Below are 16,741 nucleotides of genomic sequence, written 5' to 3'. Positions count from 1 at the left end.
TACAAATCAAGCCACATGTTGCTTTCGAGCCTTTTTTTGGTACTTGATCATCCCTGTCGACGGAAGTCTAATTCCGAAGCTTCGATATGGTACATTGCCGCTTTTACCTTTACATCCACATGGCATCCTCAGGCGGCTGATGATGTTATTTGCCCAGTTTGCCTTAATGAAGACGAGGTTCTTGCCCATTTTTTCTGTTTTTGCCCAGGTTACACCTGCCCAAGGAAAAGGTGGATAATACTAATATGCAGGCAGCTGGGAGGGAGGCAGTATCGCCCCATGCTCGGGCTACTTTGTACCGAAACCAGAAAAGTTGTGGAATGTGCTGTAGCTATGTGAGATGGAGTTGGGCCACCAGGGCTAGGGCCCTTGAATAATAAATTGGTCCTTCTTTCCATTTGCTCTAAAACCGTAGGTTGCCCCTGCACCTGCCTTGGCTTGTCTGCTGTCATCTATAGTAGGCTTGCTGGTCACCTCCTATTTTTGTGATTGAACGTAGGTAAAAATATTTAGTTTAATGTTGCCTATTATGTGTTTTAAGAATTCTTATCTTCTTTTATTTTTTGCTGTTTCTGCATGCTTGGTATTGTTTGCCTCCACCCTGTGGGTATGCACATCCCACCTCGAAGAGGCTGCAGAGGAAATTACACTTTTGGCAAATGTTTTAATGTTGTTTTTATATAACAATTTAGGGATATTGATGATGCTTTCGAGCTGGACTGCAGCATCATGTTCTGGGGTGTCCACACTGGACTCCTGCCAGAGAATGGGAATGGCAAGTTCTGGGGTGTCCACAATAAACTCGTGCCAGAGTGGTGATGGCAAGTTCTGGGGTGTCCACACTGGACTCCTGCCAGAGAATGGGGATGACAAGTTCTGGGGTGTCCACACTGGACTCCTGCCAGAGAGTGGTGATGGCAAGTTCTGGGCTGTCCACAATAAACTCGTGCCAGAGTGGTGATGGCAAGTTCTGGGGTGTCCACACTGGACTCCTGCCAGAGAGTGGTGATGGCAAGTTCTGGTGTGTCCACACTGGACTCCTGCCAGAGAGTGGTGATGGCAAGTTCCGGGGTGTCCACACTGGACTCCTGCCAGAGAATGGGAATGGCAAGTTCTGGGGTGTCCACAATAAACTCGTGCCAGAGTGGTGATGGCAAGTTCTGGGGTGTCCACACTGGACTCCTGCCAGAGAGTGGTGATGGCAAGTTCTGGTGTGTCCACACTGGACTCCTGCCAGAGAGTGGTGATGGCAAGTTCCGGGGTGTCCACACTGGACTCCTGCCAGAGAATGGGAATGGCAAGTTCTGGGGTGTCCACAATAAACTCGTGCCAGAGTGGTGATGGCAAGTTCTGGGGTGTCCACACTGGACTCCTGCCAGAGAATGGGAATGGCAAGTTCTGGGGTGTCCACAATAAACTCGTGCCAGAGTGGTGATGGCAAGTACTGGTGTGTCCACACTGGACTCCTGCCAGAGTGTGGTGATGGCAAGTTCTGGGGTGTCCACACTGGACTCCTGCCAGAGAATGGGAATGGCAAGTAGTTCTGGGGTGTCTACACTGGACTCCTGCCAGAGAATGGGGATGGCAAGTTCTGGGGTGTCCACACTGGACTCCTGCCAGAGAATGGGGATGACAAGTTCTGGGGTGTCCACACTGGACTCCTGCCAGAGAGTGGTGATGGCAAGTTCTGGTGTGTCCACACTGGACTCCTGCCATAGAGTGGTGATGGCAAGTTCTGGGGTGTCTACACTGGACTCCTGCCAGAGAATGGGGATGGCAAGTTCTGGGGTGTCCACACTGGACTCCTGCCAGAGAGTGGTGATGGCAAGTTCTGGTGTGTCCACACTGGACTCCTGCCATAGAGTGGTGATGGCAAGTTCTGGGGTGTCTACACTGGACTCCTGCCAGAGAATGGGGATGGCAAGTTCTGGGGTGTCCACACTGGACTCCTGCCAGAGAATGGGGATGGCAAGTTCTGGGGTGTCCACACTGGACTCCTGCCAGAGAATGGGGATGGGAAGTTCTGCAGTGTCCACACTGGACTCCTGCCAGAGAGTGGTGATGGCAAGTTCAGGGGTGTCCACACTGGACTCCTACCAGAGAATGGGGATGGCATGTTCAGGGGTGTCCACACTGGACTCCTGCCAGAGAGTGGTGATGGCAAGTTCTGCAGTGTCCACACTGGACTCCTGCCAGAGAGTGGTGATGGCAAGTTCAGGGGTGTCCACACTGGACTCCTACCAGAGAATGGGGATGGGAAGTTCTGCAGTGTCCACACTGGACTCCTGCCAGAGAGTGGTGATGGCAAGTTCAGGGGTGTCCACACTGGACTCCTACCAGAGAATGGGGATGGCATGTTCTGCGGTGTCCACACTGGACTCCTGCCAGAGAGTGGTGATGGCAAGTTCTGGGGTGTCCATCAGAAGGGCTCTTACTCGACAGTGACCGTTAGATATCTCTCAATACAACTGACAAGAAATGTACCTAGCTTGTGAAGTAGTCGGATGGCCTGGCTAGCGATAAGCGACCGCAAGCCCTGTAAGGTGACCTAAAAGAGAAAAGATGGTAAAATGTGTTTATTGAAAATAGTACTGTATATCGACAGAGGAAGCTCTTTAATTCTGGCATTGTGCTTGCAGTTGGCCACGAGCTAGAAAATAAACACACCCTCCTCACAGCTGGCAGCCCTTAAGACACAAAGGCAGTCTTACAGAGGGAAACAGGCTCAGAGAACAATTGCCATTAGGTCTGGCTTGCATTCTTTTCTTGCCTAATGCAGTTGCCCTTAAAAAGATAATGGATTTAAACCCATTAGGACTCAAACCAGTCATCGTCAATAAAGCCAGATCCCTAGAAGATATCCCAAACAACGTGCTAACTACATGCACATATTAATAAAGTTGCAAACAAGCACTGGCAAAGCCCGTAAACGTGGCATTGGCTGCCATCCTCTTGCCTTTCCCAATGCTATTTTGTAATAATTTTATAAATCTTTATTACAAATAGATAGGGCGGGTTACAAAGATGGAGAGCATTTGCAAAAATACATTGATAGATTTACAAAAATCAAGTTGCAAAGAGGTAGGGTTGCAAAGAAAAATAGATAGATTGGATTGCAAGGATAGGGTTGCAAAAATAGTTGGGACAGGGTTGTAAAGGTAGCTAGAGTTGTAAAGAGATAGGATTAAAAAGATAGACGGATTTGCAAAGGAAGGTAGCTAAATAAATTTGCACTGACTGGGTTACAAAGATGGATGAATAGTGTTTCAAAGACAGGTAGAAAGATAAATAGAGTTGCAAAGTTATAAGGTTGCAAAAGAAGGTAGCTTGATTTGCAAAGATATGGTGGTAAAGTTAGAAAGAAAGACAGAAAGATGTATAGGATTGCGAAGGGATAGCTAGAGTTGCAAAGAAAAGAAATTGAGATTTCAAAACAAGCTGGGTCGATAGATTTGCAAAGATAGTGCCAACGTCATAAAGAATAGTTTCAAATGGACAAAATTTGGTGTACTGTGAAACTGCAGTAGTTAGATAAAGAAAGGCCTCTCCCTCAGATTTTTACCACACCATGAGCAGCAGATAGGAACTGATAAAGCTGGAATGTGCCCTGTGTTCATATTAAGAACACCATGAAAAGCTTACAGAAAACACGCTGCTATCAATCCAGGATCGAAAAACAAAGGCAACCCTAACATAACAGTAAAGTAAAAACAGAAACACTGGCATTTGTAGGCAACTTCTGTGTGTCCTGATGTGCTCCTTGTGAAAGGACAGAGGGCCACTCATTGTGAAGTTAGCCATTGTCTAAAGTGGGCTGTCCATAGTTCTAGGCAGTCAGCTGTAGTAGAAAAATGTCAATGATGCAAAAACATGGATGAAGGAGGTGGTTGAAACATATCATTTTAGTAAAATCACATGCTTTTGGCTAACACCGATCTAAAACCGATCACTGGCAGCTGTCATCTTAAATACCTGGTCTCTGAAGGTGCATCCTCTTGCAGTAGTCCATTCCCTTCTTTTCTGAAGATTAGACAGTGGATTTGCTTTAGTAAATCTAGCCTTCACCAATCAAAGAGCACTAAAATGGGAATTAAGACTAGTCACAAACAGCAAGAGGGTGGAACAAAGCACATCAGTCCTAATGTTTCTAAGCTGGCCACCAGTAGTGAAGCTCTAAAGCTACACTCTGTAACACTCCATCCTACACACACAGAAACTACACATTCTAGGAATCAACAGAAAGTAATAAGTGCTAGAGATCCCAGAATTCAATAAGCAAAAAACACTCAATCGATCCTTCTCCAGGATGTAGAACAACGTCCTTAGGTCCTAGGAGTACTCCCAGCATACATCACCTTTAACAGAGCTGTGAAAGGTGCAGGAAAGGAGGCAGATTCGTCAGCCCTTGTTCTTTAAGCACAATATAAGAAATTGCAGTGAGGCTGTGTGATTCTGCCTCGGCTGGACTCGCAGCCTTATTTTCAGAGGGTAACACTGTACATCTCTCGAGCCAGGAAACTGGCGCTAGATTTCGTTAGAGACCTATAAATCCATGCATACTTCAAGTTCTCTTGAGATTTGCAAAGATCAAATTAAAGCGTGTGTGTTTAACTTTTGTATTTCTGGTCTTTTTTGTTGTTGTTCATTCTTTCATTTTTTTTTTTTAGGACTTCTATTTTTATTGTATCTTTTCCAAAAAGAAGAGAAAAACAAACATTACAGACACGGTAATGCGCACAAAGATAACAATAATTTCTCAGTGAGCTTGACTTTGATAGACAATCAGTATAGTAGTTTGTGGCTAGTCATTGACTCTCTGCATTATTCAAGAACCACACAGGTACAATATACAACCACATGCTCCATCCCATTCTTCCACCCACTCTGCACCTGCACCTCCTGGTCACCCGAGATGACCAGGGTTCCTGCGTCTATATGCTCCCATCCTCAGGTGCTCCGCTGAGCACATTCCCATCTTCTTCCCTTCCACTTACTGTATCCTCATTGCCCACTGATGTAACTGAATATAGCCTCCATCGCTCTTTCATCTGTTCCAGCCTCCTGCATCCTGCGCTTCTCCCCAAAGACTACTGTTAGGTCTCATTACCAGAAGTCTACGGTCGGTCTCATTGGTTTAATCCATCTTAATGCCACCAGGTTTCTTGCTAGTACCACCCCCTACACTGCAAATATGTGCTGCGTGTTGATATTTCTGGGTCTGCATATTCCCAGTATGCAGTGTTTAATGGTGACACCTATGTAAGTGCTAATGATTGTCAGTATGCGCACTACTTGTTGACAGTACCTTTTTTTTTTTTTAAAGTCCTCATACATGCCATCGGAAAATGCTCTAGATGGAATATTTCCACACCCTTCAAACAAGCCCTTATTGAGAGCCGCCCTAATGGTGGGCCTGAAAGGAGGGGTAGAGTCTTCGCAGAGGTGCCGGAGGACCGGACCGACAGACCTCCGGCATAATCATAGGACTGATCTTACTTCCCTCTCCAGACCTCTAATGCTGCCCAGATTTTTTTGGCGCTAGAGTTGTCACAAGCCATATCAAATTGACTAATCATGATGATGTTCTTTAAACAATCCGCAAAGGAAGGAGGTGCCTCAAGCTTCCAAGCTTTACAGATTTCCCTCCTAGCAATAATTACTACATAGAGTGCAAACTTTGAAGCTAGGGCATTCAAACCATAGTCCGACAAAAGACCGAAGAAGATAAGCCTGACATTTACTTCAATCTGCATATACAACACTTCCTCCAGGAAACCACATACCTCAGTCCAAAAGGGGCCGATCTTCGGGCAATCCATAAATATATGAAGATCATCAGCAGCTGGATACTTACATCTAGGGCAGTGATAGATCATTGCAGACATCTTAGATAGTTTACCCGGAGTCCAATACACTCTATAAGAGGTGTATAGATGGTTTCTCCAGAGATTGGCTGGTTTAACCGCAGCCTGTAACATAGAAAATGAGTCACACCAGAACTTCCGTAAGTCATCCCCATTTTCGGAGAGAACACTACCCCACCGTCTCACCACCTCTAAGTCTAGACGATCTCCTGTATCTATAAAAGCCCCATACCAGAAAGACACTTCACGTTTCCATGATCCTGTTCTAGAAATAGAATCAATGATTATACACAAATCTTCACTGCTCCATGACTGTGTTGCCCACCACGCGGACAATTGATAGAATTTAAATCTCGTTAGTGTCCCGCTGGTTATATTCGACATTGAGTCCCAGCTGATCAGTTGTGAATCTTTCTGAAGATCACCCCATAACCTGATACCTGCTAATCTAAGTGGTTGTGACAATTGGTCCTGAAGGCATACCGGGGTGCCTGGAAAGTCCCAAATTGGGGCCTAGGTCGTATAATATGGTATTCGCAATGTATTCCTAATAAACCCCCAATTGTTTATTGCAGCTAATAGAATCTTGAGTCGAACTTTTTTGTAAAACTGGGGATCCCCAAATTTATAGAGAAAAAACTCCTGTCCCTGCGGAACATCATGCAACAGTGCCTGAAACAAACGGCCCATAAAGGAAGAATCCATCTTATTTGCTAACATTCTAAAAATTTTAAAATGAAAAGCATGGCAATAAGAAAGTAGGTCAGGGAGGGCCAATCCTCCTCTCTTTAGCCCTCTCCTAAGCTTTTTCCACGCTATTCTCGGGGTTTTTGTGGCCCAAATAAATGACCCAATTTTTCCTTAAAGGGTAGCAAGATCTCTGATATTGAAAGGAAGCAGGATTGAATTAAACAGAAAAGTTACCTTAGGCAAAATTATCATTTTTACGAGATTCACCCTCCCGTATATATTCAGTGGTAAACTCGCCCAGCGTGACAGCAAGCTGCCCACCTCCTTAGTGACCTTCTCCCAGCTGATCTTAGATGTTGACAGTACCTGATAATGTCAGTACAACTTTGTGCTCGAATGTGGCCTCAGAAGCCTTTCATCTATGACACACCAGGGCTCTCTGTGGATAGATTTGATGTAACTTAAAGGTAGTGGAAAAATGTATTGTGTGCTAGCTGGTAACATGCCATTAGACACTTGCCTCACCATCGCACAACTCGCTTTCCATTGAACGTCTGTCAACTTTTCCCTGAGGTCTATTTCTCATAACTGTCGCACCTGCATGTGGGCCTTCACTCTGACCTCCTTCAGTGCCCTACATATGGGAGTTAACAGTCTACAGCGCGTGCTTATCTCCAATAGCACGGCCATGGTGACAGTAGCTACAGAGGCACAAGGGAACTTTCTCGATATTTCGCAAGTCATTTTTGTCGATTGGCATATTGAAAGAATTGCCCTGCCCTCACCCCAAATTATATTTTGGCATCTGCGAAGGAAATAAGCCGATCGTAAAGTGAGCAACACTAACCCACCACTGACCAACAGTAATATTTCTGCTAATATTTTAAAACAAGCATTTGCAATGCAGTTGGTCTCGCATTACTGATAGTTTGCGGTATTGGCGTTCCAAATAATAATGCAATGCCAATAGCTCATACTTTCAGTAATGCATGACCTAGTGCATTGCAAATGGTTGCGTAGTGAGCCAGTACCCAGCATTGTATTTTTCGGTGCAGTACCACAAGCTGCTCCTAAAGCTCCCTAGTGAGCAAGGCACTGCATGTCTAGGTGCAGTACCGCAAGCTGCTCCTAGAGGTCCCTAGTGAGCAAGGCACCAGCACAGCATGTCTAGGTGCAGTACCGCAAGCTGCTCCTAGAGGTCCCTAGTGAGCAGTTTTTAGAAGTCTCTGCAGCTACATTAAAAAGTAGCATTAGTAGAAATATGTCATTCATTATTTCACTTCAAGGCTTTGATAATTGGGCCAGGAGTTTCGGGTTGTGGCGAGACCGGTTTTGTTTAAATCATTTCACCACCCTCTGAGCGATGCATGCCCATCTTTACCTAAGGAAAGACTGAAAAGGTGATGTCGATAACACGTAGGTAAAGCCTCTAACTTTTTTAATGAGACGTATTTCAATGAAAAGAAGCGGCTGCGATTGTCCCTGGGTGATTTAAAAGTGAAAGCGAGCATGGCGTGAAGGAATGTCGTGCCTGCAGCAGGAGAAAGGCAGTACATAAAATAGTGCTTCCAGACTAAAGAAGATGTACCATGTAACAACAGAAGTAAAATGGCCAGTCCTCATGGGAGGTTACAAGGATGGCCTAACAAGCCTATTTTTGAAGGCAGAAGCCAGGATTTACAAAGGACAATGACACAAGCCAATGACAAATATGAACAAAGAGTGGGCGGGGCTTCCAGTGCATACTCCAATACAGCATGCCTTGCAGAGGCTGCCGCTAGGTTCGACCTAAAAATTGAAACCAATTGATGTCTAGTGACCTAGAAAAGGAGCACATTGCAGCACTTTTTTTTTTTGGGGGGAAACATTTTTTTTTATTTAAAATGAAATCCAAAAACATTCCACATATTGATAAAAATACTTGGAGTACCTCTCGACAGGCATTACAATGCACAGTGGTGGACCAATTACACATTTACGTTTACTACATCTCATCGTCTGAGCCATGATCTACAACAGGGGGGGTACATATATAACCTCTGTATTCATTCCATGTGCCCCACACCCTCCCCCATTTCTTGGGACACCCTCTATGGACATATGTAGCTTTTTCTGCCATCATAATCATATCCATGTCACTACACCAGCATGTCGCAGTTGGGGTTTGCGCTGCTCCCCAGTTCCGAGCAATGTTTCGCGTTCCCACCATCATCCCCGTTGTTGCCCATTGTCGGTCTGCGTGGTTGAGGTCTGTAGGTTTCCATATGTTTAACAGGCAGCATTTGGGAGAAAGCGGAACCATGTTCCCGCTAACTTCCGTGATGATATCCATTACTGCTGTCCAGTATGACGTGATCCCCGGACATTCCCATAAAGTGTGGTAGAATGTACCTACTCCCTCACAGTTGCGCAAGCAGTACTGGTCTGAGGCTCTGCCCATCTTGTGCATAGTCACCCTTGTGTAGTATGTCCTATGTAGTATTTTTAGTTGGATGAGGTGCATTTTAGAGGAGACCGCTACTTCTCGTGGCGATGCTATCGCGTCCTGCCAGTCCGAGTCATCCACGTCCCCAATCTCAGCCTGTCAAAGCTCTCGGAGTCGTGTCAGGGGGTCTGTCTAGTTATTAATAGTTTTTCGGTATGTAAGGGAGATTGCCTTCTTGTGCAAATAGTCAGTCAGTCAGTAGTCGGTCTTCCAAAGGGGACGATTCAGGGAGCGTGTCGTCAACTGGAAGTGCTGCTTCTAGTGCGTGTTTGACCTGCAGGGATCGAAACCGTTCCCCAGGGGTCATCTCACTCTTGTCACTGCACATCCCATGACCACGCCGTTTGAAGCACTATATATGGGCCTATCTTAGGGGCGCTTAAGCCTTTCATCAGAGCGATGGGCAGTGCTATCCCTTGTACTATGCCATCCAGCAGCCTCTTCTCCCACTGATCATCCTCATCGCACCACCACACTGCATGCTGGAGTTGTGCAATGCGATAGAGTTCTAGATCTGGAGTGCCCAGTCCCTCAAGTTGCCTGTCCAACTTCAGAATGATTAGCTTAACCCAACTCCATCTACTAGCCCGAACCATCAATATCGACAGGCTACCGAGCTCCTTGGAAACCTTGCTCTGGAGCACACACATGGAGTTTTGTAACGTATACAGACAGCGGCACGCGCCATTATTGATAGGGGCAGTTTATTCCAAGATATCACGGATGCCCTAAGTCCCTTCTGCACATGCCCCATATTGTATTGATATTACTTTTCCATCATGTGCGCTATCTGGACTCCAAGGTATGAAAAATAATACGTTTCCCAGTGTAAGCCCAGCTCCGTATCTGACACCCTTCTCAGCCATCCCTCCTTCCCCCCATGGCAGTGGAAAGGTGACCATACTGTCGACATTGATGTATAGACCAGAGGCCTAACCAAAAAAAATCAGTAGTATGTAGATATAAGTACTGAGGCCTGTGAGTGAGTGAGATACACCAATGTATTATTGGCATATAAAGACACAGCATGCATCACATCTCCCGGTCTGATACCCCATTTCCATAATGTTTCCCTAATTTGTATTGCCCGAGGCTCGATGGAGAGGGCAAATGCCAACGGTGAGAGGGGGTAACCTTGATTGGCGCCCGTCTCCAAGGGCTGGACATCACTCACCCAGATCTGACCCTTGCCGTTAGATTCACATAGGCTCATTTAACCCATGCCAAAACGTTCGATCCAAAACCCTTTTTTTGGAAGGACATACATCCTATAGCGCCAGTCCAGAGTGTCAAACGCTTTTTCTGTATCAAGCACTACTAGAGCGTCATTGACAGTAGTCTGCCCCGACTCTCATATCGCGTGACTCACACATCTCATATTCATCCTCATGCTGCGCCCTGGGGTGAACCCACACTGGTCATCATGAGTTTATTACCAGAATCAGTCTATAGGGCAACATTTTTGCCAATATTTTGGCATCCACGTTTAGTATAGACGGGGCCTGAAAGAGGCAACTTGTAGTAGGTCTTTCCCTGGTTTCTTTACCATTACTGTGATAGCCTCAGTGAGGGATGTCGGCAACACAAGCCTCCATCTAGCCTCAACCAAAACCTCTAGCAACTCATCAGCATTCCTGAAAAGGTTTTTATAAATCTCTGAGGACTGACCATCCGAGCCCAGGGGTTTCCTTCACAGCATTGATTCAATGGCTTCATGTTTACTCCTGGGATTCTTAATGACAAAATGAGATATTCAGTTCACTTTGTATTCTTAAATGCTTTTAATCTCGGTCTTATTTGTATGGCCTATGAACTGAAACTAAAAATTATGTGTGTAACTTTGTATAAGATGCTGCTTCCACTACAAGGTGTTTCACTCTCTTTATCAGATGTAAAGCTCTCTGACATCTCATCGGTGTAATCTGTGCTGTACAAAATTTCATAAATAAAAAAAATAATTGGAGTGCAGAACTCGCTGGGAAGCAACTGAGTGCTGGATTTGTGAACTGTGAGCATTAATCTCTGACCAACTCTCATTTTCTGTTCAGGTGCTTTGCCAGAATTGATTTCCAATGGAGATGCAGAAGAAAAGGTAATGTTGGAGCAAGGCTGGTCTTTACTGGGGATCAATATGTGTTTCGAACACAAGGGAAAGTCAAAATCTGTCCTCATGGCTTTGTTGGGTTTCTAGAGGGTGCGTGTCTAGGGTTCTGGGGTGTTCATCGCTGGATGAGTTGTAAAAGGATGATGCTGGACACAGATTCCATTTGGGTACGAATTGCCCACTGTCACGTCTTTTATATGAACGACATATAAAGTCACAGTTTGGGGCTTAGGAGGGTGAGCCGTGATAGACCCCTTGTGTAATTACAAAGGTGGCTCTTTGTGGGAGAGTGGGAAAGGGATCTTGAGCTGCTTGTTGTTTGGCTAGAGAGACCGTGTTACATGATGCAGCAAGCCAAATACACCCCCCACCTCTGAAGTAGAACAAGGTGGGTTGCAGTGTTTTTCCATGTAAAGGTAGTTAACAGTCCATCTATGGAGAAGGTGGAGGTTACTGCCCTCACCCAACCCCCCTTCTCTTCAAGAGTTGATGGGCTTTACATCACATTGTGGGCAAAACCGGCTTCTGGTCTGATTTGTGATTGAAGGATGTAGCTTAGGTCAGGATGTACCTTCGCCTAAAGTACCGCTTGCTTCCACATCTTTTAAGCAGGTGTGCACATTTTACCCATTTTTAATGGTCCCTACATAGGTGTCCACAGCCTGCTTATCCTGCTCTCTAAATCCCAGTGGGTGGAACCCTCCAAGGCTCCTCACTCTGGTCCTCCACACCTCCGGGCTGCTTTGGGCAAGCCGTGTTGGAACTGTTCAGAATGCTGATTTTGAAGGGTACCATGTGCATGGCCAATGTCTCCTCTTCTCCCTATTTCAGGTGAATGCCGTACAGACACCCTCTGAGGTTGTGCTGGAAAGCCCTCCTTCCACGCCAAGGCCAAGTTCCACGGCATCAACAGCATCTACGCCCGACGACATAGATGGGAAGGAACAAGATCAAAGTCCCAAAATAAATGCAAGGAATGTGCAGGTGAGAAATATAGGGCATGCATGATATAGGGGGTGAATATATACCATGAGAGAGTGGGAGAAGTGAGCCCTCAGCATTAAATGTCTTGAGATACTATGTCTATGAAAAGAGGTGACGGCAAGGGACCTGGTGAATGGATGGTGGAACAATAGAATAATGCCTCTCACTTTGTGCTGCGTGTTAGTTAACGTGCTGGCCAAGAGCTTCAAAAATCCAACAGACATTGGGGTTGAGCACACCAACTTCACTGGTTGGAACTTAAGTCTTACTTACACCATCATTACACCTGTTACAGAGAAACTGCACCATATTTTACTGCTTCATTGGGGTACACTAATTCCTGGGTATAGTAATGCAGAAATACTCAGTTTTCTCTTGAGGAATGGTAGAATAGTTGCAGAAATCAGTGTTTGCTCATGTATTTCCCTCATTCTCATGGCCATTTTTTTTGGGCAAAATATGTGTGTGGAAAGGATCTCAGAAGTGTGGTATTTACACAAAGTGTGTAATCCTGATCCAGCCAGTATCTCCCTTTACTGTATGAATAAAGGATTTATTAAAAAATTATAATTAGGGAGTTTGTGCTTATCAGTTTATATTGATCCATATGTCATTTATGCCGGAATATACTGCATTGCTTAAATGTTTCTCCCAGCTTGTGATTTACCTGTGTTCAGGTTACCATGTTGTGTCTTGTGGGTTCTGTGTTTTTGCATAAATAGAATAGCCGAGATATCACTCATCAGTTAGCTGTTTCACTTTCTAAGAACTCTGGTGATGCATTTTGATTTGCACCCTTGGGTGGCTATGGTGAGCTTCTCTACCTCACGCAAAACGTCAAGTAAAAATTGCTTACCCTATAGAACAAACCTACTTGCTGTAGGGGGTAGAGGATACTGATAGATATGTCCATCACTGGGGGAAGGAGGGCCGCCTTTGCAGAACAAAATTGGTGTGCATTGTGAATTGACCTGTTAATGTGTGTATCTCTTTCTCTCCTCTCCATTTTCTATTTCTTTACGCTCTTCCTTGTCTCCTCTTCTCCTTCTCTCTCACCTTGCATTCCCCCCCTGGTAGGTGCCCCAGGAATCCACGCCTGAATCGGAACTGGACCTCAGTGTGTCGTTGGCCATTGCGAAGGAGAGAGCACACCAAAAACGCTCTCAAAAGAAGCCTCCGCCCATGGACTGGACCAAGAAGAATGAGCTTTTTAGCAACCTCTAGGCCTTTATCCACTGTTTTCTTAGGGCCGGAAGGCATTGGAGCAGATGGGAAATAGTAGTAGCCCCCTCTGTCCCTAGGGAACACATCCATTCCCTGCACATCCTGGTTGCAGTTCTTTTGTTGCTACCATTTCTCTTCCAGCACCCTACATCTTCTCCTTCTATGGTCCGCGTTGCAATTTCACCTGATGGCATCTGGTCCTCCCACAGATGTCAAATTGCTTCTCCGCGTCTGACATTTACGCACTGCACCACCCTACTGCTTCTCCAACACCTAAGGTCTGCATGTTTCCTATCGTTCTTTCAGCTTACATCTGCTCTGTGTACGATCTCCTCGCTCCTCCAGGGCCTCTGGTCTGCTTCCTGCTAAGCCCTATCTCCAGCAGAGACCTCTACTTCCTTCAAATTCACTATTACTCTTTCAATACCTGATGTCTAATTCCGTCACATCTCACTGAGCACCATAGTTTAAGTTTACAAAAAGTGGTTGCCCTATCCTAGAAGGCTCTTGTTTTCATTCTACTGTTGTATAATAAGAAGTGTATTGATACTTTATGGGGAAGGACCCAAGTCCCTTTGTAAAATAGAATACCTGGTTGTGAGGAAGAGTCCCTCTTGTAGCCTTGTTATGCAGGTATGCGGTCTGAGAAGCGCATGCCCCGAAATCCCATTACTTTTGGGATCTTCCATGCCTCTCCATGGCCATCAGATGGCACAAAATTCCTAGGTCATGACCTGTGGGATATTTTGATTGCATTCAGAGACCCCTCTCTCATATGGTACAGTAATACCTGGAGAATATGGTCCTGTTATAGTGGTTAAGTAGAGATCTAGTTCTTTATACTTTGGATATCATGACTTCCTAGGGGTCTAGTACCTCCCCCTCATCCTCGGGTAATATTGAGCTTCTATGTTCCTGCCTGTACAAGGCGAAGCTAGAGTGGAACTCCATTTAAAGAGTGTGGGCACCACAAGAACCCAGCAAACTATTCATTTGTGTTCAGGGAGTAGTAGGGGAATATATGAGACAAAGTACCCCCCTGCCGTACATTGTTAGGAAATTGCAAGTTATTAAGGGGTTCCATGACCATATAAAGAAACCAGGCCGAAGGCAGAGTTCCTTTATAAGGTTATTGGACTTTGAATTGACTTGCAATAGCTTTATTATGTACAGCAGGGGGTTGTGTTTTCCTTGTAATACATGGTCACATCATCACCTTTCCCACAAACCACTTAAATCCTTAGTGCATAGCTCTTTCGTATCAAAGAGAGAGCATGTTTGCAAACATGAAAGATACAAATAGAATCTGTAGTGCAAAATTAAACACATTAAAAAAACTGTTAGTTGTTGTAAAAAGATGTTAGAATCAGTTTAGTACGTCAGGTTTTTTTACAACATAAAAAAAGCCCTGTTTGGGATGTATGCAGAAAGATTTTAACTTTTATATACTTACCTAAGGAGTGCAAATAATAAACATGTTGCCATAAATATCTGCTTTCTACTTGTCATTGTACAGCTAGAAAAACAGAGCAGAAGAGAGTAAAGCAATGTTTTGTTTTTGTTGTTCAACAACTGCTTTAATTATGCTTGTCACCTGACCTGCCTTTTCCCTCGGCTGTTGGCATTGGGACATGAGGACTCAACAGCAATAAGTTATTACAGTTGAGCAGCTACTCCATTTCTTTAAAATAGGCGACTGGGTGCACCACAAATTACCTAGTATAACGAAATTAGAAACAGATTATTATACAGATATGTCAGAATCCCATTGTATTATGACATCATGGGGCATCAGACAATATCAAGAGGCTACAGTTAGAAGGTTTATTGTGGACCTCCATAGTCAATGGTGCCCCCTTGAACCGCATTCTTGGACATCGAATGAGGCTGGGGTGTATCTCCCGCCCAACAGGCTAGCTGTCTCCGATCATGCTGGAGGAGTCTGTCAAATGAGCGTTTTGGACCTCGGAAGAGCCAGCTATAAAACAGAATGGATATCATGCGATCACGCTGGAGAATGCTATGAACATTTTGCGGGAGGCCTGTATCCTCCACACTGGCATCCGGGAAGACCATCAGTAGAACTTTGTAAACACTTTCTGTACATCTCTTGCCTCAGCCTGGAGAGCTTACTCTCAGGCAATCGTGCTTTTAAATGTGAAATAGTATGTGGTCAGGATTTTCAAGCCCCATTGGTTTCGCTTCACACAATTGCAGTTTATTTCGCTTATAGGAACAGCGAAGTGTCCACATGCTGTTCCATTTATAGCTATGGGAGACAGGCTTGCCACTCAGATCATAAGAGAGGAGGTACAGCCTGTTACACCCCATACTCCTGTGACGTTTTGAGCTGAAACTGCTTGCCCCAACTCAAGTGCTCTTCATGCTCCAAGTCTCATTAGTGCATTAACATCCTGGGTTAGTGACAGCTCTCGTCAACCTTTCTCACACTTTGGAGGGGAGCTTCTCCCATTTCCACAGGCCCATGTATTCCAGGAAGTGAGCTCTGCGCGGGGCACCTCACCAGATGAGGTGTCTCTATTTTGTTGCATTTAATTTGATATATGTCCTACCCCCCCACCCCGTGCGCCTGCCCATTTTACAACATTCCACAAATGTCAACGTCTATATTGTTTAATTTTGAAATGAACACAATTCTGATATAGAGATATTTTTATAGTGTAAATTTTGGTGTTGTTGAAGATTGTACTTTGGGGAAGTGAGTTGCCTTCCCCGGACTGTCTGTAATCAACCACTATCAACCAGAAAAAGAAGAATTTTAGAGTTTAATGAAGAAAGAAAAAAAAACTGATTATTGTCTGTGATTATTTCATTTCGTTCAAGTGTGACTGAAGCACTGTGCAGCAGAGGCTCCAGGCTGATAGAAGGACAGTTCTGCCATCTGAGACGGGGAGGTGTGAAATCTTTGTAAAGGGGTGGCGTGTTTGTTTCATTGATAAAACTGGAATCTGTGAACTGGAAGGTGGTTCTGCAGGTTGACAACTATGATATCTGTGTAACTTAAGGAGAGTCTGTAAGATCCGTGAAACTGAGTGATGGCTGTACCGCACATAGCCTAAATCTGTAAGGTACGCATAACCTTACTGCAACAATCTGCTTTGTTGTTTAAAGTGTCAAAGTTTTTTGATGTATATGATGCCGTGAGTGGGGTCCCTGTAGTCGTCGGACCTTTGAGGAACGTTTAGGCTGCTTTGGCTACACCACTTGCTGTCCCGGTCTCCACACTTGCTGCGAATCCCCAGCAACATTGCACATTTTCTGCTGATCCCCGACAGGGGTCCTTTTCTCACAGCACTTGGTGCATGTCCATAGAACGGAGCTTTAGCTGACAGCACTTGTTGCTGGTCCCTGGCAAAGACCCTTTGTCCA

At 45.0% G+C, this 16,741-nt stretch overlaps 1 protein-coding gene across 1 annotated transcript in view; it reads left to right on the top strand.

Moving 5' to 3' along the window:
* Positions 1-16,122, top strand: part of NHERF1 (NHERF family PDZ scaffold protein 1) — a 151,928-nt gene extending 135,806 nt beyond the window's left edge. Inside the window, exons 4-6 of the mRNA XM_085617093.1 lie at positions 11,088-11,131; positions 11,975-12,127; positions 13,205-16,122. Of these exons, the coding sequence (XP_085473219.1) occupies positions 11,088-11,131; positions 11,975-12,127; positions 13,205-13,351 (344 nt within the window). The 3' untranslated portion in view covers positions 13,352-16,122. The remainder of the gene's footprint in view (positions 1-11,087; positions 11,132-11,974; positions 12,128-13,204) is intronic.
* The last annotated feature ends 619 nt before the right edge of the window (positions 16,123-16,741 follow it).

Source organism: Triturus cristatus, chromosome 7 (assembly GCF_964204655.1).
Source record: "Triturus cristatus chromosome 7, aTriCri1.1, whole genome shotgun sequence".
Classification (NCBI taxonomy): Eukaryota; Metazoa; Chordata; class Amphibia; order Caudata; family Salamandridae; genus Triturus; species Triturus cristatus.
Note: the sequence above shows the minus strand (reverse complement) of the source record. Positions and strands in the feature narration are given on the sequence as shown.